This window comes from Mustela nigripes, chromosome 8, assembly GCF_022355385.1.
Source record: "Mustela nigripes isolate SB6536 chromosome 8, MUSNIG.SB6536, whole genome shotgun sequence".
NCBI lineage: Eukaryota > Metazoa > Chordata > Mammalia > Carnivora > Mustelidae > Mustela > Mustela nigripes.
The window spans coordinates 8197966-8220025 of NC_081564.1; the positions used below are offsets into that span (position 1 = coordinate 8197966).

The 22060-nt window shown below is 40.4% G+C and overlaps 1 protein-coding gene across 1 annotated transcript; it reads right to left on the reverse strand.

The window, feature by feature from the left end:
* Window positions 1–1283: 1283 nt before the first annotated feature.
* PPP1CC (protein phosphatase 1 catalytic subunit gamma) lies at window positions 1284–21718 on the reverse strand. The gene is made up of 8 exons (XM_059408408.1): window positions 21426–21718; window positions 10697–10828; window positions 9516–9746; window positions 5712–5816; window positions 4197–4420; window positions 3855–3989; window positions 2576–2636; window positions 1284–1676 (listed from the first exon to the last, which is right to left on the reverse strand). The coding sequence occupies exons 1-8, from the start codon at window positions 21478–21480 to the stop codon at window positions 1606–1608; spliced, it is 1014 nt and encodes a 337-aa protein (XP_059264391.1). The 5' UTR covers window positions 21481–21718; the 3' UTR covers window positions 1284–1605.
* Window positions 21719–22060: the final 342 nt, after the last annotated feature.

The window sequence follows — 22060 nt, forward strand, 5'->3', positions numbered from 1 at the left end:
ATGAAGAGAAATAACAAACGAGAAAGTAAGGTTAATGCAGACCAGGATTCAAGTAAGGGAAGAACTCAAGTATTATTGCAACGTACTACTTTCGTATGAACCTCTCCTAAGATCTCAAGTCCTAAAACAAAGACTGATTTTGTTTCCCACTTACCTGGTGCTATATGTTCTTCCTGAAAGAATTTTTAGTTTTATTTTTCTAAAGATTTTATTTATTTGAGATAGAACCAGAGAGAGAGAGAGGGCGAGTGTGAGTGCACATGTATGTAAGGACGGGGAACAGCAGGCTGAGGGAGAAGCAGACTACTCCCTGCCTGAGCAGGGAGCCCGATGTGGAGCTTGATTCCAGGACTCCATGATCATGACCTGAGCTGAAGGCAGACACAACCGAGACACCCAGAAGCCCCTTTTCTGAAAGAATTTGAAGCAAGCTACCACACTCCATGCTCTATCACCTGAGTAGAGTAGCCCAATTTTATAACTAAAGAATTTCAAAATCCTCAAAGTGACACGATTGATAATGTCCAGGGCACAGATTAATGACACATGAAATTTGCCTTTGCCATAATCACTGCTCATCTTCCTTCCTATAGTTAAAGAGGGAGATGGGAGACTATGACAAGAAAGTAAAATAAAACAAGTTTGGATTTGTCACAGAATGTGGAATAAAGCACTAGAGGGTCAGGAGATCCTTAAGGGGGAAGACGTGGCCGATGTCTCAGAACCAGAGACCATTAGTGCGGAGAGGAGACTGGACCCCAGCAGCCCTGTGCTTTTCCCTCCACGCGTCACCACAGGCTCCAACAGTCTCTTACTAGGAGGCTCTCCTCCCAACTCCCTGAGAGAAGCCAATTTTTGATAGAAGAAAGTGCTTTGCAAGCAACATGTCTCCACTCACGTTTAATGTACCTCAAGAAATTAATATCCACTTGACACACTCGTGACATATGAAATATGACACAACGCTGTGTTCCATCTGAATCAGGGAACGGAGAAGAAAGCAAAGACCTATGCATGCGAACACTGGTGTTTTGAGTCTGGGAAAGAAAGCCATTGTTCAACCGAGCCCGGACCACAGAAAACTACGGATGCAGGTGACCTCGCAGTGCACCAAGTCCCACACCTCCCCAGCAGCAGGGGCGGAAGAGAGTGCCGTCTCATCACCGGGCTTCAGAAACGCAGTTATGTCGGGTCACAACTCCACAAACATGAGCATCCCTGTTACAATCCATCTTTGGAAAACAGACTATTTTGAAGGAAAACAAATCCAAATTGAAACTGTGTGGTTTCCAGAGCAATTTATTCATTAAAATCTATTCAATATGCCATCAACAGTTCTCCTGTGTGTATTGTGCTGATAAATAGACACTGAGAGGATTTAACAAGTTCGTCGTTTAATAAGTCTGAATTCATTTTCACCACATGGTATTGTACACGGTCATCTGTTGAAACAGATTTCTTTTTAACAGATCTTAGTTTAAAAAAGTCATAGATACTGTGAGTTCTGTATAAACTGGTGGATATTTAGTTAGTTCCTTTGTTTTGACTTATAAGCCTCAACTTCACCGCAGAATAAAGAATGTAGGCCAAAGAAAGCATAATCGGTCACTCGTATAGAACAGTATTGTTTCTATAATTTGAAGCTTTCTGAATGGACGGGTTCAGGCCTGATGTAACTGTAAAAAGATTACTTAATGAATAGACTATATGGAAATTGTACAAAATGTTATTAACTTTAATCATTAATAGCTTAAACAGCACTATGTTACTAACTGCTATTCAAAACCAAAAACCTGTTCTTGAATCCCCAAGAAGGTGGCAGGCGTACACGACCACGCCGCCGTGTACTTAGGGGTGTGTCAATACATATTTCAACAGAAACTTTGGCTTTAGGAAAGAGTCACAAACATTTAAAATAATGGCTTTAATTGTCATTTTCAGTATACGGTAGGGTAAAGTGTGCTTTAATTAAATATACATCATACCAGTGATGCTGGCAGGGTTGAGTTAATCCTAATGTTGATAGCTATAAAAACTAGTTTGTACATGACAAGACAATGAGAAAAAAGCAATCCCTTTGAAACAAAATTAAAAAAAAAATATGTTCACAGTGGTCTGTATCAACAGTATGCATTTTATGACAATAACATGTACAGATTGAGCACCCTAGGGCTCTCTTAATATCCTAAAGAAAACGAGCATTTACATTATTCATGGGCTGAACTGAATTTTAAAAAGATCAATTGTACACTTACCCCTTAGACAGGATAAACTGTTCTGGGGTGTACAGCTTTAACACCATCATTAAAGTTGTTTGCAAAAGGAATACAGAGTTAAAAAAAAAAACAAACATTTTTTCTTGGGAATGGAGAGTCTTTCATTTGCTGTTATAACTCAGCAAATGCCATTCATTAACTCAAAAAATGGAAGGGGGGGCCCCACAAACACACTATTTGAGCAAGCTGACCAATACACATTACAGTTTTAAAAATGAAGGTTATATACTCTATGTTACAAGTCCCAACTAGGCAATGTCAAAATGACATCTATTTCTTTGCTTGCTTTGTGATCATACCCCTTGGAGGTGTTACAGGTCTCGTGGCATTCGGCTTCTTTTTCTCTGCAGGCTTTAAAATCTGCAAAGATTCAAAGGTAAATCCATTTTAGGAAATATTCTTAACCCCAAATCTTAAGATTTCTTAAATCTCACTCAAATCTTTTGCTCAGAAAGTTTGACCATTTAAAGCTGACCCAACAACTCTGAAAGGCCCACTACCATATTAACATAAACATGTTAATAGTTAATATGTAAACATTTTGATAATAAATGCTATGATGAACAAATGAAATACAGGGACGAAGTATTTTGCCTCTGGATAAAATGACAATTTTCTGAAGTCAGATCCTGTAGCATCTCCAGGCTATTCCCTCCAGCATGGGGTTGGAAAGCTCCCTACACCCTCACCCTCCTCCCTCAATCCCACAGGGGGCCCTCTCATAATCTCGGGGAGCTGCAAATTCTCCCCAATAGTTGGTGAAACATTTAACTGATGACTGCCACTTGACCTCAGTGGCTTTATTTATGACTAGGCTAGCTTAAAACTGTGTAAGTTTAATTGTAGTGAGAGAGTGAGAAAAAGACCCAGACAGGCTTTAAGTATAAATGATACTTCTATGCCAAGTGAAGGCCAAATGATGTCCTGGTGAATCAGTCTTTTTTTTTTTTTTTTTTTTTTTTTTTTTTTTTTTAAAGATTTTATTTATTTATTTGACAGAGAGAGATCACAAGTAGGCAGAGAGGCAGGCAGAGCGAGAGAGGAGGAAGCAGGCTCCCCACTGAGCGGAGAGCCCGATGCGGGACTCGATCCCAGGACCCTGAGATCATGACCTGAGCCGAAGGCAGCGGCTTAACCCACTGAGCCACCCAGGCGCCCCAGTGGTGAATCAGTCTTATGGAAATTAGGGAAAAGTGGTGGGAGAAGGGAACAATCACACAGCACATCTGGCACATGGCAGTTCGTTCTATTCTCACATATAAGTGGGGATTTAATTTTAGCTGAACATTACACTGACATAAGTTTTAGATTTATAGTAAAGGATCTGTAAGCATGAGGAGCCAACTGTTTTTTTTTACCCCATTTAAATAATGTAAGAACAGTTAAATTCAACATGGCAGGAAAAGCTGACAATTTTTTCCCCCTTAAAAGGGGTTCACTGATTGCTGAATTAGGACAAACACTTACATGGGAGGATAAAAACATAAATGAACAGTAGGCAGAAAACAGCCATTTTTTAAAAAAAGAAGTAAAATTCAGACATAATAGCAGGAAAACAATGTTGAAAACATCCTCTACCTGAAAAGAACACATTAGAGTTTCGTCCACACTCATCATGGCACCTGCATTGTCAAACTCTCCACAATAATTGGGTGCAGAAAACAGAGTGACCAACTGCCTCTTGGCAAAAAATTCATATCCATCTTCAACCACCTTGGAGAGAAAATATTTTTAGTGTAAGTAGGTATAAACTGCAGGTGACTAAAACCACTTTTCAGTTTCCCATTGAGCCTGATCTCCTACAGGTCATCTGCAGAGACATTTTGTAGAATAAGCAATACCTACCCACTAAAATCAATAAGGAGAATCTGTGCTCACACACATGCTCTTAAGTGTACATGTAAAATTCAAAATCAATACCTGGTGGGCTCTACATATAAGATCCAAATCATGCTTATGGAGAAATTTTGCAACCACTTCTGCACCAAATGTGAAGGACACTCCTCTGTCATTTTCACCCCAGCCTAAGACATCTTTATCGGGGTCAGACCACAAAAGATCACAAAGAAGACCTTGATCTGGTACATCGGTTGGTCGCATAATTCGCCGAATCTGCTCCATAGATTGAAGATCTGGTGATAAACCTATCACATGAAAAAAAATTGGAAGAAAATAGAACTTCACTTTAACAGTTCCATCTGCTTAGAGAGACTAAATGACGCTAACACGGAAGGCTTAAATTAAATCTATGGCTATGATTTTTTTTTTTAATGGCTATGTTTTTTTATTTAGTTTTGGTTAAAAACAAAAAAACAAAACAAAACACCAAAAACCCCAACTGAAAAAGCACTGAATTTATTATATGCACCAATCTGCCAGGCATAGTATGTCTAAAAGGTATTTGGAATCCGTTACCTCAACATACAAAGCCCTATAAAATTAATTATAGACAACTACTCCTCAACTCCTTTGATGATAATAATGAACAATGTACATTCTAGATTTTATTATTGACCATTTGTAACGACTGAGTGTAGAGGGTGCAGATGCTCAGGTGTGATGCAGCTTTCCAGGAAACCTGTGCTGTCCAAGGACCATCAAATCTATCAGACCAGCTGAGATGTAGTTGACTTTCATCTGAGTTTAAAATCACATGCCCAGGAGCATCTCACAGTTCAGTGGGTAGAGTATGTAACTCCTGATCTCGGGGTTGTAAGTTCAAGCCCCATGTTGGGGGTAGAGTTTACTTTAAAAAACAAAACAAAACAAAAAAACCAAAAATAAAAAACAAAAACAACAACAACAAAAAAACCAAACCACACCAAAAAACAGAAACAAGAAACTAAAGCAAATAAATAAATAAATAAAATCGTTTGCCCAGCTCTACCAAATCCATCTGAAGTATAGGAGGGCAGGGATAATGGCTTTATTAAAATACCTTGTATTGGCTCTTCCACAGTTGTCTAACTTCTGACCACGGGTGAAAAGAAATCCTTTTCATAATTACTATTTTAATTATGTTATATAAAGCACAATCACGGAGAAAAATAAAATTGCTTTTAAAATCCAAGTCAGAAAATTTCTAAAAGGAGAGGATCAAAAACAGACCAAGGAAAGTCTACTCACATTTTTAGTATTCTGGAGGATTTATGAGACAGCATATTAATCACTCTTCATTGTATACTTAAAAAATACTTTCTGCTCTATTTTCAAGTCAAACTGTTACAGAGCCTAGAATTCCCTGTAACAAATCAATTCCTTACTTTAGATTTCTATCCAAATGATCCTGGATGTGCCGGAGTGGACCCATGGTAAACACATCAATAAAGGAGAGTCACCTGACAGAGAAGTCATCCCAATGACAACTCAAATGTCAAAGTGTACCCCCTTCAGAAGGGAACAAAATCTATCTGCAACTAAAATTAGCCCACATACCTCCATGACAGCAGAATATCTTCTCATCCACGATGGCTGCTATCGGTAAACAGTTAAAGCAGTCTGTGAAAGTTTTCCATAGTTTAATGTTATATCTTCTTTTACCTATGAAAATTTTAGGATGGTTAAAATAAGAGACTGGTGTTCTACAGGTTCACTGTCTCAGGACAATTTCTCCCAAAGTAAGGTGCTAATTACTTTTTAAGTAAACAAGAGCTATGATTTATTAAAAATTCCCTGGAGGATAGGTTTAGCAGAACTAGATATACTTTAAAATCCCACAGAAGATTGAAATCAGAATCCCAGTTGTAATGATTAAGGATTATCATTAACCCTCAATAATAATTTGGCAGCTCTGACTGTTTGGAATCTAGCCGGTTTTGTCCCAATTCCAATCTCAACCCAGAGGCAATTATGAACAGCTTACACATGTGCCATTACCATCTTCTTTCTGAGGAAGCTTCTGAGAGTTAACACCCATCCCATCTACCACTATCATTAAGAGCTTACTGGTACCAGGTAACTCCCAGCCCTACAGACTCGAGTTAGCAGGTATAAACAAATAGAGGGGAATACAGACTCCTTACTGTAGGTGCTCCAGGATAACTATTACTAACACTCCAGAAAGGCTCAGAACGTCCCCCCCAGAAACAATGTTATAGGGTGGTTATATTCCCCCCACCAGCACCTGTATTCTGGAGTCACAGTGTGATTTGGACATAAGCACGACTTTAGGGCACTGTTCCTGCAAGCAAATTATGTTCTGAGTTAAAAACCTACTTATAAATTCTGGAAGCACAAATGTCTGAATTGGGTTGAGAATGGCCCAGTTGTGAGGTGCCTTGTCTCCTGTACCTCCATACCAGAAAACCCAAAGATCAAAGCACAATCTTCATTCCTAAAGCCAAGTCTGTCCTTCGTCTCCTCTCCTTTCTTATTCTAGGGACACCTACAGGTTTAAAGCTGAACATTTTTTGGAAAGTTAGAGTGGCCCAAGCAGCAGGTCCCCGAACCACACCTTCCACTCCACTGTAAAGTCAGTTAGGTATGGAATTCAGCACAGGCTTTGGAAAGTAATACAAATTCAACAAATACTTGACTTCTCCCTTTGCACAGGACTATCGTCTTTCCTCTTAATACTCTGTTGTTCTACGACTGGGTATAACTCTCACCATGGTTCACCCTGTTTCATATTTCTTTGGAGGACACTAATTCCCTATCCCTGATCTTCCTTCACTGGAGGGTTCTGAAAGCCAGAGGCTGAAAGGGAACCTTTTACTTAAAAAGTAAAATAACAGAAGAACAAGGCTGGGCTGGTCCTAACCTCCATTCATAAGTGATTTGGTTCTGTCTCCTATTTTCTACCGAAGTCTATCTCTGAATGACCGTCCGATGGCTCACTTGGATTTTTCCTTTGTCCACGGGCTGCATTTGCCAGTGCCGACGAAGCCTCTTCCTTCTTGAAGTCTGCTTTGCTCCCCGTTTCTTTATTCATGCAACACACTCCAGCTTGTCTTGAAGACTCCCTTGCTATCTCTGCTGGCTCCTTCAACAGAAATTAGGATTCTTCCTTCTGTTGCCTCTGAGAATCTTAAGTCCTAGGACCCTTTCTGTCCTCTGCATTTCCTCCCTAAGGCCACTCCAGACCAGTAGGAACATCTGGCTCCAGAAAGGTTTAGCCTGGATAACTGCCAGGTCTCTTCGAGCTTCCAAATCCAGGGATTCTGAGCCAGAACCCCTAAGGCAGTTTCCTATTACTACAGATCAGACAGCTCTGGTATCAGAAAAGGATAACACACATTCGCATTTTTCTAACAACGTTTTATACCAGTTTTTCCAGGACTGCTCTCCTTACAAAAAAAATTGGGGTGGGGGTCAGAGGGAGAAACAGTAGCACATAAGAGGGCTTGTTGTACTTGTGAAATAAGCCTATCACTTAAAGCAGTGGTTTTAAACTATTCCATGAAAGTCTGCATTTTAATAAAGCTTTTCACTGTAACTTGAAAACTTTAATAAAATTATCATCAGTTTTTTTAAAAGTCTGCAAACCATCAATCAAAAGCCACCTACGTCAAGGACACTTTTCTGCTCACAAGTAGACTGGATGGCAAGTTATACCTGCCTGATGGGGGGTGAGGGGAGCTTGAGCACAAGGTTAATTGGTAAGTCTTGAGGACCAAACAAGAATCGACCAATGCTGACCATTTAAAATAATTTTTAAACTCTTCGGCATTAAATAGAAACTGAAAACAATGTCGCTAATATCCTCACATTTGGATATACGTCACAACAAAGAGATTATCTGGAATTGAACTTCATCAATGAAAACATCAAAGTACTTGCTGAACAGCATACAAAAGGAAACTTTCCTTAACCTGTTCTAAAAAGTATTAGTTGTAACAAATATCCAAAACACAACTGATAAAACTTGCTGCCTCTCATCTCACTATCTTAGGAATAAGCTCTACTAGTATTTCTTTCATTGTCAAAATTGAATCTTTCTTGGGGCGTCTGGCTGGCTCAGTTGGTAGAACATCTGACTCTTGATCTTGGGGTGGGGAGTTCAATCCCCACGTTGTGTGTAGGGATTACTTAAAAACAACAACAACCTTTCTAGCCACAGACTCAGTTGCCCTCGTCAGTTCAGAACCCCGAATATTTTTCTTCGGTGATCCCTCCCCACCTCATCTTACCAGCTAGGTCTCAGGGCCTCGGACTAGGCAGACATACAATTATGGGAGAGGGTGAGAGTAGGAGAGCGAAGTCTAGAAACATCATCTTTCTAGCAGTGCACTTCTAACAAATGAGCTAGCTGCACACATCTGTGTGGAACTGAGATGGAGAAACACCACACTATCAGTTATGACTACAGTTTAGGGAAGGAACACAGTGACAATTCTTTACTGGCCTTGTTATCATCACTGGCAAATGTAGTGATTCAAATTCCTTAACGACCTCTCTCCTCCCTGTCTGAAGCCTCTCCTGGCAGAAATTAATAAGCACAAAAGGAGGATAAGGACCCAATCCCCCCTTAAACATTTTATACTTACTGAACAACACTACAACAACAAAAATTCCACCAAACCTGGCAATTTTTAAGGCTTTAAGAATCTTGTTTTTTTGTCAATTAACAACTCAAAGTATACCTTCAACTAAACAATCCAAAATGGGGTCACAGCATGTATAAAATATTACACAAATAATTTTTTTGTTTTTAATTTCGCTTTCTTCTTTCAGCACATTTTAGGATAACTGCTGTTTGTCCTGGGTGCGCATGTGCCACAAGGGGGGGAAAAATCACACACAAAAAAGCAATTATTTGTATATTTCAAGATACCATTTACATGAAGAAGGAAAGCAGATTACTGCCTGCCTGGGGCTGTGGTGATAGTTATACAACTCCATAAATTTATTAAAAATCACTGAACTGTATACTTAGATTTATGGAAAGAAATTATATCTCAATAAAGTTGTTAAAAATAAAACCATTTGGAAAGGTCCTCAGAGGTGTACTAAGAATTAAGTTCAATAATGATCTTAAAGAAGCCAGCACTGCGACCACTACTTCTTAATCTAATCTAATAGTCACAACACAAAAGAATCTAGGACATTATTATACTACAGTGGCAGTGTTATTTTTTTTTTACCTTAAGAAAAAACTAAGGTAAAAGCAAGTTAATGAAACAGAAAACGAGAGATTATAACACTTCATCTAAATGCTCACAAATCATAACAGAAGCATATGCAGTTTATGATCAAGTATCTCAGTTTAAGTAAGTCTTCTTAGATGTAGAAAGTACTTACATTCATCATAAAATCCATAAATTCTATTGATGCTGGCACATTCATGGTTTCCTCTGAGAAGAAAAAAATTCTCGGGATATTTGATTTTGTAAGCCAGTAAGAGGCAGATAGTCTCCAATGACTGCTTCCCCCTGTCCACATAGTCCCCAAGAAACAGGTAGTTGCTTTCTGGTGGGAAACCACCATACTCGAAAAGTCGAAGCAAATCATAGTACTGCCCATGGATATCACCTAGAAGCAAATATTTAGTTATACAGTGCCCTCATACTTACTGTTCAATCCACTAACAAAGTTTTGGAGAGACATCCTTTAAACATGCATTGCATAATGGGACTGACCCCTAATAATCAGAGTTAAATTTGATGGCTAACATTAAATTCCAATCTTGTATCATGTTAGTTCAATTGAGCTTAATAACAATTTTAAGCATATGCTTATGTCTAGAATCTCACACAAAGTCAACTAATTAAGAATTAATTTTGTGGAAAGGATTATTAATGCCCAGGCAGGCCTTCTTGCCAAGTAACATGGCATTCCTTTCAGGTCTGCTGACCACTATCAGATCTCCGGCAGCTCAGCCTGTGGGCTACTGTGTCAGCAAAACGGCTGCGTTGCTAGTGAGCCCCAGACCTGTGTGAACAAAGGTGTACACACACACACACCATTCATTCAGCTCTCAATTCCTGCTAGATAATGCCAAAGAACATTTTACTTTAAAAACATACATATAAGCTTTATCACTGTAGTAAAAAACGCTAGAATATTTAGAATTACTCAGATTATCTTCAGTTTTTATACAGATTATCTGCATCTATCCTGTAGAAACAGACTACAAAATGGTATCCAGGAAAAGTCTGTTTTAAGCATAACCAGTCTCGCTTTAAGCTTAATTGTAATTCCTATGTATTCATATAGTAGAGACCTTTTCTTAGCTCTGTTTGATGTCATTTCTTTCCTTTCTGCTGCGATGCTTATATTCCTTTAGTGAAATAATTTTTAGAAAATCTGAAGCACATCTAAATAAACTAAGTCCATTAGAGGTATTAATTCTAAAAGTAAAGTTAAGTAGTTACTGATTATCCATAAACAGCAAACGATTCTGCTGGCTAATACAAGGGCACCTGTATATTCTCGAGTCACTCAATCAATGGCATAATCAAAGGCAACTGTTCAAAACCTACCACATATTTTGAGTGGTGCTTCAAGTTCTAGTAGGATAGGCTGACTGAGAAAGATCTCTCGGGACTTTAAGCACAGTCCTCGAATTTCATTCTCCTGTAGCTGGACATTCTTACCAGGCTTGGACCCTCTCACTGTAGGGGGAGAAAAACTCCAGTTAGTCAGATGAAGTCAAAATACAATTTAACATACAAATTAAAAATACCTGAGAAGGCACAAGGTTTAATGAGGAGGAGGCAAAAATATAGTTTAACCGGCTTCCCGGTCGACTTTATTTTAATAACCCTTCTAAAGAATATGGTTTTAATTCCTAATTATAACTGTAAAATCTCAGGTTTTCATCAAATATTTAGTTGTATCTTCTATACTAAGTTAAGACTTGTTAGAGTATCTTCAACAAGGAGCCACATTCCGTGTATGAACACTGTTAGAAAGGTATTCGTTTGCTACTTACTGAAATCAGACTCGCTGTAGCACAGCCGACAGCCTCAGTTCTGTATCCAAGCCACAAAACTGGCCTTGTTCACCTACAACCTGTCCACCAGGCCATCTCTTTTTGCCTCCTGTCTTCTCCTCTCCAACCTTATAAATGAACTAGTATTTGTACAGATTTCAGAGACTGTCACATTACTGAGTTGGTTCTAAGGATTCTTGTTTTAAAATGTGAGATTAGGGGCGCCTGGGTGGCTCAGTGGGTTAAAGCCTCTGCCTTCGTCTCGGGTCATGATCCCAGGGTCCTGGGATCAAGCCCCGCATGAGGCTCTCCGCTCAGCGGGGAGCCTGCTTCCTCCACTCTCTCTGCCTACTTGTGATCTCTGTCTAAATCAATCAATCAATCAATCAATCTTCAAAAATGTGAGATTGGAGAGGCACATGGGTGGCTCAATCGGTTAAGTGTCCAACTCTTGATTTCAGCTCAGGTTGTGATCTTGGGGTCGTGAGATTGAGCCCTGTGTTGGGCTCTGGGCTCAGTGAGGAGTCTGCTTGAGATCCCCTCTAAATAAATATTTTTAAACAAACAAACAAACAAACAAACAAACAAACAAAGGTGAGACTGGAAAAGCTCAGAACTCTCCCTCCATCAGTGTTTTTCAAAGGATGATCGGTATTTCCTCAAGAGTTCTATGAAAAAATTTAAGTGTTGTTTGTATTTCACTGAAACACTTTAGGCTCATTATACATATTTTGCTGCGCAGTCTCTGGGACTGCATCTGTGAATACGATTATGCCCTTACGGGGCAACGGATGTCAGAGATGCTGTAAAGAAGGCTTCCTAGTAATCTGAACTGATACAAAACAAAAAAAGAAAAGGGAGAAAGAAGTATTGGTACAGCACTGTGTGTTGCCCACATCTGAGCACCCTTGAGTTCTACTCACTATCAAAGTAAAGCACTCCAGCCCTGTAAGAGTTCATTTATCAGCAGGTAGGCAGGAAATAAAATTTTCTGTTTTGATTCCAGTTATAGCAGATTAGACAGTCCTTAAGTACAGATTAAAGAGCACTGAATTGCTAATTTTACCTTAACCTTACAGTTATGAAGTGGCCTGCTTGCTGGTAAGGTATGGTTAAATACAGGGACTGATTCTTCTCAACTTGCAGTCTTAATACTTGTTTTGTACAAAAGATTTATGAAAGCATTCTATGAATTAGAACTGAACCAAAATCACAGGACCAGACTAAATACAGACTGTTTGGTTATATCCTTCCACCATTAAACCCAATATAAAGTGATTTAGTTTTAGCAAAACCACAATATCCATCAGATTAAATTATTGTTGCGAATTTAAATTTTATCAGTTTTGGAGACTTTGTACTCAATTTACAAAGTCATTCAGCCTGATAAGTGAATAAAAACAGTAAGTTTAACTGGTTTTATATCTAGCTTTGTTCTGTAAGAAATTAATGTTAGAGTGTCCAAAATTACAGGTAAAAAACCTGATAAGTGTTGAGAAATTTTTTCCATCAAAAATGGCTGAGAGGGGCGCCTGGGTGGCTCAGTGGGTTAAGCCTCTGCCTTTGGCTCAGGTCATGGTCTCAGGGTCCTGGGATCGAGCCCCGCATCGGGCTCTCTGCTCAGCAGGGAGCCTGCTTCCCTTCCTCTCTCTCTGCCTGCCTCTCTGCCTAGTTGTGATCTCTGTCCAATGAATAAGTAAAATCTTAAAAAAAAAATGGCTGAGAAATACTGTCTGACAAATACTGTCCTAGGCAAAGCCATTCTTCAGTCTGAATAGCCACTGAATCCCTGAGTTCTCTTGGAGAACAAGTTCTGAACAGAAACCCAACACCGTGTAGAGAGGGTTTTGCTTTTTCAATGAAAGACAGTACATAAGAAACGATGACGAGAGAGAAGGGCCAAACTCTTGAAGCACACAATGAAGAGAAAATGCTGAGCGCAGTGAACTACAGCCTTAAGTTTCTTTACTGGTTCTATAGTCTTGAACAAATTACTACTTTGGACCCCAAAATATGTAACTGAAGTACACCAATACCAGTCTCCTTCTGATCAAAATATTATGAAATGAGAAGTAATGAAGAGGAAAGTGCAGTAATGATAATTTGAGGGAAGATAGGAAACAGACACATCTATAATACTATAGCAATTGAGCAATGAAAAATGGTTTTTCCAGAACCACAAGAATTTTCTCTCCTGACACACACAGTAGGGTACTCAAGAAAAACTCCTGATGGAAAGACGGTGGGATTCCTGCCTCACTGGCCAGAAAACCCCAATCATTAGCAATTATACCACAAGTCAGCCAGAAGCTTGGGCAGACTGCCCAGCAGGAAACTTTTATTTTTGGCTAGGAAGGGACTCCTAGAAGGTTCTGGTTTTTAACCTCAATCTTTTTCAGCAGAGCCGCACACTTGTGAATGAATGGTCCACTTTAAGTCTTTCAAGAGTGTGTAATAATTATTCTACACCTGTATGGAATGCAGGCTGTACTGTTAATGTAAATGCTACCATTAAATCAATGCCACCAGATTAAGTTAATGTTGCTAATATAAATTTTACTGCTTTTGGAGGGTTTCCCACTACCACCTTTAGACATAGTTTATGATAGCTTCCTTATTCTGTTTTCCTGTTTGTCCTCTGAGTGGAGTATACAGATTAAGTAAAAAGCAATACTGCTAACAATCTAAAAAAATTTTTAAAAAGATTTTATTTATTTGACAGACAGAGCTCACAAGTAGGCAGAGAGGCAGGCAGAGAGATGAAGGGAAGCAGGCTCCCTGCTGAGCAGAAAGCCTGATGCAGGGCTCAATCCCAGCACCCTGAGATCATGACCCAAGCTGGAGGCAGTGGCTTAACCCACTGAGCCACGCAGGCGCCCCTAGAAATTATTCTTAATGTGCAATAAGGATTAAATGCAGTTTTTCCAGAACAAATCAAGATTTTCTACCTGGAGAACAGTGCTCATTAAAAACAACATGGTCCCAAAGCATCTTAAATTCCCTACAATTAGCTCAATCAGTAAGATTATGAAAATAGAACTCTGCGAAAACTATCATCTACCAACTGGCAAATACCTGCTCACCCTTCAAGACTGCTTATACATTATTACCTTCCCCTGGAGAGCCTCTCCTATCCACCTCCTCTCCTCTCTTAAGCCTAGTTTATGCTTTCTGAAATGCTCTCACAACACTTGGCTACCACTCAACACATATCATACTTTGTACCATAAATGCCATCTTGCTTCCACCTATTCATCTGGACCCTCTGGTAGGCTGTAAACCCCAAGACCACACGACTGGCTCTGCAGTGTACATGCCCATCGCTAGATGTGGCAGGGGCTCAAACTGCTGTATGAACGAAATCTGGATAAATCTCTTGAGTATTGATGACATGTGGTATTAGAATTAAACATGAATTCCAGACTACATGCTTTTGATTAGCAAAAAACCTGTCTCTGCTTTAAAATTAAAAAAGCAACAGTGTCATTTTCCTATCAGCCTTTAACAGAACATTTTTCTAGTTGCAAAAATTTAGGATTACTCTTAAATTTCATATTGAAGATGATCTAACAATTAAAAGATAAAGATTTCAAAATGGGTTTTAGCAGTTCAAATAAACACTAGATATTTCTTTAAAATAGCCGTACCGGCCACTAGTGCATAAATCTACTTCACTATTTTCAATGTCCAGCAAATAATCACTCACTAGTAGCTGCAGCTAACATTTACCAAGCACTTACCACGTGCTGGCCACCACACTCGCACACTCTACATTGCCCCTGAACCCTCACAAAAATCCTACGAAGTTATGCTCTGTCACTTCTGTTACAGTCTGGGATGGGAGAGGTTCAGTGACTTGGTCCAAGGTCACAGAGCTTATAACGACACCAGGCCCCTATGAACTCTAGGTCTGGTGGTGCTGCTACCATACTACTCCCCTCCCAACGAAGGATTTGTTCGTCTTTAACTTCCAAACCAAGGAGTTTTTACAGGACAAACTACCAAAACCCTAATATATGGTGGTCACTGCTTCCTAAGAAAATTATGAGACAGGATATAAAATCATTAAGCATCCTTACAACTGAGAAGTATTAGAACGAATTTAGGCAATCTGTTTGTTAAGACTATCAATACTTATTACTAACCACACTTCAAACACTCAAGAGAATAGTTGCAGAGTATCTACTATGTGCCAGACCCTCTGATGGATGCTGGGGATACCCTGGTAAACAGGATGGACAAGAACCTTGTCCTTTCTCTTGTGGAAGACAGAGAAAACAAGACTTGTAACTGCAGCTCATTAGAAAGGCTATGACTAGACGTATCCCTTCATAAAGATTATAAAACTAAAAGTTCACCGTAAGGATATTATCTTCAGTATCATTAAAAAGACAAAGGTTTTTTAAAAATAAAAACCTCTCTATTTTAAATAAAAACCTCTCTAATTACAAACAGTGCAGCTCTACTTAATAAACATCAACCAATACTTGCCTTGAGGTTTAAAGCCCTTACTGTGCTGTGTATGCAATGGGAGAAACATGCACAAGAGCTGTCATGTTACCTTCCTAAGTAGCTATGGGAGTTCAAATAGTAAACAGCAAATTATTTCAACAATCGCCAAAGGAATCCAAAATATTCCAACAAATAAGAATTTCATTTTCCAGATGGGAGTGTTTCTTACAAACCCAGATGCTAGGCATTGCGTGGAAATCAGCAGGCATCGCAAACATGTGTGGGTTAGTGATCAATACACTAATATACCAATTTAGATCTTAAACTTATGACTTTTGAGTAAAAACCTTTATCTGGCTAGAAAGATTCAGAAAACTGCATTATGGCTGTTAACAGCAAGGATGGTCTATAAAAACCTATCTATCTATCTGGAAAATCACTAAAATGAGTGTATGATAAAAAACTTCCATGCAGGGGCACCTGGGTGGCTCAGTGGGTTAAGCCGCTGCCTTCGGCTCAGGTCATGATCTCGGGGTCCTGGGATCGAGTCCCGCATCGGGCTCTCTACTCAGCAGAGAGCCTGCTTCCTCCTCTCTCTCCCTCTGCCTGCCTCTCTGCCTACTTGTGATTTCTCTCTGTCAAATAAATAAATAAAATCTTAAAAATAACAACAACAACAAAAAAAAAACTTCCATGCAATTGTATCAAAACCAAACTGACAAAGACTTGAAAGAGTAAAAGAATGTAATCGGTGATTATTTGCAATGACAGCTTTTTCTCACAAGCAACACTAACTTTTCTAACAGCCTGGCTGCAAGCAAAGCAGAAATGAAAACCATGCAAGGGAATTTAAGACTACTTTGGGATTATCTAGGAGTAATAAAAAAGTTTTCTTCTTGCTCTTTAATTAAGAGTCCCTTAATTGTTGAAGTAAGTCTAATTAAAAGAAACAGCATACACAAAGAGAGCACCTAAGAATGGCATAACCAGCATAAAAATAAACTGCCGCAGATTTTGCTTTTTAAGATGACCTTTAATTAAAGTTGGTAATCCTAAAACTACTGCACATCATATTCATTTCAGCGACAGAGTATCAGTAACCTCACACTACATGATAGATTTAGGAAAGAAAGACCTCAAACCAAGACGAAAACAGCAAATATGTGCAACATTAAAACTTCCCCACAAACAACTACACAAAATAGAAACCACAAAAATGTTATCAAGAATCATTTGGTTGCATCGCAGTCACCAGCAGGAAGACTTGCTACTTTTAGACTACCTGAATTGTTTCTGCACCACACACGCCCTCCATCTTGATTTTCTTAACTGCTACTGTTATACTTTGTGCATTTTTTTGGGGGGGGGGGACGACACATAATGCTACAACAGTATATACTTTGGACATTAAGAAGTGATACCAATTTTCTTAAGACGAATACTCAGGATATAGCTGGAAAACACTACTGCTCTCAAAGTATCTTGAGTATTCTACACCTAATGTGAAACCAGTTTATTGAAAGATGTTTATCTTTTCAGTCTAACAACCCATTTTGATAAAATACCACTAATTAGACTTGAAGTCTGACCCTGTATTTTATGAGTAATTTACATTTTCATAAGGCTTAATACCAGTGACACCCACTCTGGGTGCCAGCAAACCCTAGAGGAGTGGAGACATTGGAAGTTTAAGGTGCATAATCAAGACCTGTTAGGTAAATCATCTGTTCTTACATGCTTGGAAACAGGGGTCTGATCTTAAATTTTAATAATTCATCTCAGAATTCCATAAGCTCCAAAAATATGAAAATTTTCCTTATTCATCTTGAATAAGACTTCCAGTTTTAAAGCAATTCAAATCAGAATATTGTCTCCTTCACACTTCCATCTTTAAGGTCTTCTAACTGCTGTGACTGTAAATGAAGTGGAACCGCCAAGCTGGTATAACCGTCATCAACCACTGCCCAGCTTCAGGATCAGTAATCCTCACCCACCTCAAGTAAACTCACTTGCACAGGCACATAATCTGCAGAACAGGTCAAAGATTACAGGACCGCAATATCAAAGACATAAAACAATCTCACCGACCAACCCCTACCTTTGAAAACGGATTACTAATGCGCGGCCCAGCACAGCCTCCATTTCACGAGTGAGGGAGAAAGGAAGGCTGGCCTCTGCTCTGGTGGCTCACATTCCCTCAAGCACTTCGGGACAAACGCCATCCTGTTAGATTTCACTGATACCTCCTGCTACTGACAAACACGGGGGCATTCTGGGTACAAGGAGAGTAATCCTTTCCACGCTGTGGTTGCAGATCATGTCTCCAAGAGATCCTCCCTCTCCCACCTTACAGGAGAGGATGAGGCCTACTACTGACATGCTGCAAGGGGAGGGAAGGACAGTGGGTCTCTCAAAACAGACTTCTTGTAAATTAGGGAATTAGAAACACAAGCTTTGATATTACTGTCTTTATCAACAAAACACCCCATAATTGTTTCCAAGAAAAGCCTCCAACTGCTAAATTATCAGACCAATTAAAAAATAGTAATTGCAGAGATCTCATTAGAAGATTACTTTGTTTTCTTTGATCAAAATTTAAAGATCTTTTTTTTTGTCCTTTAGTATGATCCTCAAGACCAGGCACTACTGCCTTCATAAACACGTCTCATATTACATCAAAAAGCTAAATACATGGGCCACTTAATTTTATAGTTTCAGAGTATCTGAACACTCCCTACTTTCAGATGAACTCTTACACATCAGAGGATTTAAGTACTAGATGTGTTCTGAGGGCCAAGGAAGAAGTCATATTTCAATCACTTAAATAGGACAATTATGCAGAGCCTGACAAGGTCTTAGTTTGACAATCATCATCTTCAGACCACAGATGCTTTTTTTGCAAATCTGGATGTGAAGTAAGTTATACCACCTGCTATGTAAGGAAAGTACTGGCCATCTCTGCTCCCCAAACTAGTCACTTACAAAGTAAAACTCTGCCCTCTCACTTTTCTCCAACATGGGGACTATCAGACCAAATCAACAGCTGGCTTATTTTCTCTAAATCTACCAAGTTTTACTGTACAGTTAGTTATTCAAATTATTGAATGTTAAACTAAGGAGTTTCAAGTTTTATCATTAGCAAGGTGGAGCCTGAAAAAGCTTCCAAGGTAGGTTACCTAAGTGATGCCTCACTTACAGAAAAACTACTTAAAATTTAGACTAGACAACAACTGCAAAGCTGTAGTCCAAATCAACATGGTTTTCTTAAAGAAGACCTCACTTTGACTTGCCTTTTTAGTACTATTACCTAGCCATTTCTTAACTAAACTTCAGTCTTAAAAAGACAATTCTGAACATACAAAAAAGATCACAAAGCTCATATACCATATTCAGATATACTTACATCTTAATTAAAATTCTAAGGGAAAGGACACCTGGGTGGCTCAGTAAGTTAAGAGTCCACCTTCAGCTCGGGTCATGATCCCAGGGTCCTGGGATACAGCCCCACCCGCATCAGGCATCTGGCTCCCTGCTCGGTGGGAAGCCTGTTTCTCCCTCTTCCACTCTCCCTGCTTGTGTTCCCTCTCTCACCATTGGTCAAATAAATTAAAAACAAAACAAAACAAAAACAACTTAGGAAAAAAGGTTTTGGGGACAGTACAAAAAAAAAAAAATCAGAAAATTTATTATCAACATTTTCTAACATGGATGTGTGTGCGCGCACGCCTGTGTTTAATCTGTATTCTCAATGGATCATCTTCAACCGTTCCTCTGCCCAATTAACACTGGTAAGAAAAAAGCAAATCTGAAGTATACAGTATTGTGCAATTAGCCTTTTCCAGAGACACTAAAATGCAATGCTTTATTAATTTCAATTAAAAAATGGTAAAATAAAAAAATCTGGTTTTCAGTGCAACATAACATGTAAAGAGGAACTATTAAGAAACAATCTCATTTTAGATGATCCAAGTTTATCACGGTACATTTCTTAGCATGATTGAAAAACCAAGACTAAATAAACAAATCTGTTATGTGAATAAAGTTATAAGCAACAAAGGAATTAACAAGACTTAAATGGTTTTAAAGTTCTGATTCTAATCAACACGGATTCCAATTTTTTGTTTCCTCAGTGAAAGAAAGCCCAGCTAATTTGCCCATACATAACCATGTATAGATATGTAAAAGTTAAAGGCTTAAAATGAAAATATTTAATGAAAGATCCTTTCTTACTGCAAACTGTTTTAATCGGTTTCCGGCTGTCTGTGGCCTCACAGAAATCAAAGGACTGTATTAACTATCATGAAAATATATGAAAAATATAGTTCTTAAAAAAATGCCAAGTCCTGAATGAGTGACAAGGTTTTCACCCACAAATGCCGCCGACATCTCAAGAGCATTTCAGGGGACTTTATAGACATATTTCTTTTAAGAAAATATAAAAGTAAAAAAAAATCCAAGATAGATTAAGATATTTTCAGAATTTCATTTTTATGACTTAATTCTTTTAATGTACAAATTCTAGTACCAGAGCTGCCCCAAGTGTTCTTGCTCTGGACTCCATCTCTCAAGCACTTCCAGTACAACATTTTAGGAGCACAGTATAAAGGCAAAAGCTGGTTAAAACTCAGCCAAATCTTCATTATCCAGTGCCCAAATCAAGAGATCCGAATTCTTCCAAAATCTCAGAAAACGAGATTTAGTACACAGGCTTGGAAATTCGGGTGGGGGACGCTCACTTCAACTACCTTGTTTAAAATCCAAACTTCAATTGTATCCGCCATCAATGTGAATCGACTGTCAGGCACTTCAGGAGTCTTAGGTCAGCCAAAATCAAAGCTTTCTTTTAACCTAAGCTTAACCTCCTTCCTTCAAACATAAGATGGGTGGCATGTAGCAAGTTCTAGCTCCCGGCTGGCTTTGAAACCTGTCACTAATGTGTGACCTTGGTCAAATGACTTAATCTCGGTCTTCGCTTCTTCTGAAAACCGGGGAAAAAATAATAGCACCCATCTCTCAAGATTGTTGGGACAATTTATGAAATGTGTGTAAACGGCTCTAAGAATGTTTGACACACAGTGAGCGCTTTAGAAACGCTGAGTATTGCTATGAATGTAACCATGAGGTGAACGCAAAGCGCTTAATACGGAGCCTGGCACACTGGAAAGATAACCCGACTGTTATCATCGCTGGTTTCATGTTAGCGGCACGTTCAGAAAAGAGCGCGGAGTCCTCTTCAAGATAGGGTAACTTAAGAATTAAGTATTTGGGAAGGCAGGAGGAGATGGGTTCCCACACCCTCAGCAGATTGGAACGTTCGCCACCAAGTAACAAGAAATGGGCCATCCGACCCCAGCCCCACACAAAAAATAAGCATGATAGGAAAGAAGTCCCCAAAGCCGGTGGAATCCACAGCCCCATCAAATTGCTTTCCGAGAGGACGGGTACCAGAAAGTAAGGAACACGCCGTCCTGTAGGGCGGACTGGGGCCCCCAGCCCTCTCTCCTCCAAGGGCTGGTCCCGGTTCTGGGGCGCAAGGGGAGTACGGACCGGAAACGTGGGGGTGGGGAGCGGAGTTTTCAAATCTCCGGGAAGAAGGCTGCACCTTCGAGCAATGAATGAGCGGAGCCGGCAGGGTCCACGGGCTGGGCCAAGTGCGGGACCCCGGCCGGCCACCCTCCGGCTGCAGCACCTGGCTCCACGAGCCAACTCGCGGGGCTCACTCCCGTCGGCGCTGCAAGCCCAACCGGCCTCCCAACTCCCCCCTCCCCCGCGAGCTCCCGGGACCGCCCGCCTCCCCCCCACAGCGCGTCAGCCGACCCCTTCACCTTCCAGCAGCCGTTGGATGATGCTGTCGATGTTGAGTTTATCTATATCCGCCATCGCCTTCCCACCGCCGGCCCTCCCGCAGCGGCGCCGCCTCCGGCTCGCGCCCGGGACTCACACCTCCTTTCCCACGCCTCGAGCACAGAGGCGGTGGTGGCGGCGGTGGCAGCAGCCGCGGCGGGTCCCCCCCAGCCGCCCCGCTCCCTGCTTCCTCCTTCTCTCCCCACTGGAACCACGAGAAGAACAAAATGGCCGCCGACTCCTTAGCCAGTCTCGGTCGGCGCACGGATGCGCGCGGGGGAGTGCAGCGGCCCGGCCGGGACTTCTTTATGGGCCAAAAGGCGCGCGGGAGGGGGCGGGACCAGAGCGAGGGGAGGGGGCGGGGCCAGAGCGCGGGAATGAGAGGAGACGGTTGAGCGTAACTGCGATCGCGCGCGGGATCCCTCCGCCAAACCGGCCGAGCAAATAGGCCCCCTGGCGGGAGCGGGAGCTGCAAAGTTGCACGCGGGAGTTAGAGATGAGGGGAAGATGCAGCTGTACGCTCGTGGGATTGCAGCCTCCGCCAGATACAGTTCATTAGGCCGGATGTTTGCAGGCTTGGCCGTGTGAAAGCCCACCGGAAGAATTCGGGGGTTCT

What these genes read in the sequence shown, in the direction of transcription:
- PPP1CC (XM_059408408.1), bottom strand. Translation starts at nt 21,480, where the DNA reads ATGGCGGATATAGATAAACTCAACATCGACAGCATCATCCAACGGCTG. An exon ending in CATCCAACGGCTGCTGGAAG is followed by an intron (nt 10,829 to 21,425) that starts GTGAAGGGGTCG and finishes CTCCCCCTACAG; the next exon opens with TGAGAGGGTCCAAGCCTGGT. An exon ending in CTCTAATGTGTTCTTTTCAG is followed by an intron (nt 2,637 to 3,854) that starts GTAGAGGATGTT and finishes GAATCTTTGCAG; the next exon opens with ATTTTAAAGCCTGCAGAGAA.